The sequence below is a fragment of the Nestor notabilis genome, unplaced genomic scaffold (assembly GCF_000696875.1).
Source record: "Nestor notabilis isolate BGI_N333 unplaced genomic scaffold, ASM69687v1 scaffold28639, whole genome shotgun sequence".
Lineage (NCBI taxonomy): Eukaryota > Metazoa > Chordata > Aves > Psittaciformes > Psittacidae > Nestor > Nestor notabilis.
In genome coordinates, this window is record NW_009943697.1 from 21192 (window position 1) to 22787 (window position 1596).

Below are 1596 nucleotides of genomic sequence, written 5' to 3' on the forward strand. Positions count from 1 at the left end.
CAGCACTAATGGTGTTGTCCAGCTTATTTAGGTTCTGACGTAACTTCTCAACTTGCAAGTACAGTGACTTAGCCTTGACTTGACGAATCTTTTCCACCTTGCAGGGGACAAGGGGAGAGAGAAAAGCACATTTACACCAGGAAAGACAACTCATAATACAGGCATTCCATAATGTCACACTTCTACATAAAAACCGGTGGTGCAGTTGTTGCGACATGTTGGCATGCAACTGCAGAACAAGCCTCTAAAAGCCATGATGCAGACAAGCAGAAACAGGGGAAAGGTATTATTTAACCAAACTCAGGATTAATCTCTCCCACCCTCCAGCCCAAGTCATACATTCTTACTCTGCAGATCTGCTGCAGTGCTATTTGAAAGGACGTAACTTGCTTACTAGTAGTGTTTTGCTTCCTCAAATGCTATTCTAATTGCAAGGTACCTGACACATCATCCAAAGGTACATCTTACTTAGACTTCAGGGAGGACAGAGGTTACTGCAAGCTCTCCAGGAAAAGCAGAGGCTAAGGCTTTTCTAACCAGAACTGAGGCCAATTTCAGAAGGTAGGCTGCTATCACACAAAGCTGAGGACAGGAGTCAGCATCAGCTAATGCACAGGGGCTCTTGCCATTCCCCTACCTGCCAGGACTGTGTTCATGTGACTGAGTAATACCAGACATCTACCTCCAGGCATCTGTAGGGTCCAATTAGTTTAACATTTTACTGCAAATCATGGCAGTTATGCTGAGCTAGTGCTTTACAATAGGACGCTTTATAATGTCACTTCAAATGACAGAAGGCTGCTGCTAGTCCCTGCCTGGGGGTCTGAAGCTCAACCAAAAATGGTTTGTTTGTAACTATTTTATATAGGCCTGTGTATATCTCTACTTGTGAAAAACCACTTCAGACCATCTGGCAAAGACACCTGCCTTGTAAAACTAACCAAACATGCACTTGCTTTATTGTTACAAAAATACTTTTCCTTATGTTTGAACACCTGCTTGGATGCAGAACAATACCAGAAATGTATTTTAATGAGGGACAGCTCACCGTCTGATGATTCCTTGGTTATACACTGACTAGATAACAGATGTACAAACATGCTATTTCACTTAAAGTTGAGGCATACATCGGACTGCAAAATAAAAAGGAAGTCAAATGCTTCCTTCAACACATTTCCGAAAGAGATCACTTAGTCTTAAATCACAGCTTAATCCTTGGCCTCATGTTTGCTATGCCAAATTATTCACTAACGTGTTTCACATGAGGACTTAATACACTCAGCTCTTTTTGCTAGAAGAATTTACCACTACAACCAAATTTCCTTCTTAATGTTTTATATAAACTGCAGAGAACCTGCTCTCAGTGTAGACATTCCATGGACTCATGCAGCCTCTTGAGATACAAATTGCACAAGGGTAGCTCTTACTTCTCTTTTACTAGGAATACCTCAAAAGAGATAGCTGCTAAGCTTCTTAGGGAAGGCTAACAGTGGAAAGTGAACTCATGTCCCCCAAAAAAAGCAGCATTAGAAGTACAGTGACTATATAGAGTACATTTTTTATCTTGCCACTGGCACTTATAAAAGAATATTCCTG

The 1596-nt window shown here is 41.2% G+C and overlaps 1 protein-coding gene across 1 annotated transcript in view; it reads right to left on the bottom strand.

The window, feature by feature from the left end:
* TRIM71 (tripartite motif containing 71, E3 ubiquitin protein ligase) overlaps positions 1–1596 on the bottom strand; it is a 13087-nt gene that overhangs the window by 1394 nt on the left and 10097 nt on the right. The window contains 1 exon segment of the mRNA XM_010022058.1: positions 5–97. Coding sequence (XP_010020360.1) covers positions 5–97 — 93 coding nt within the window.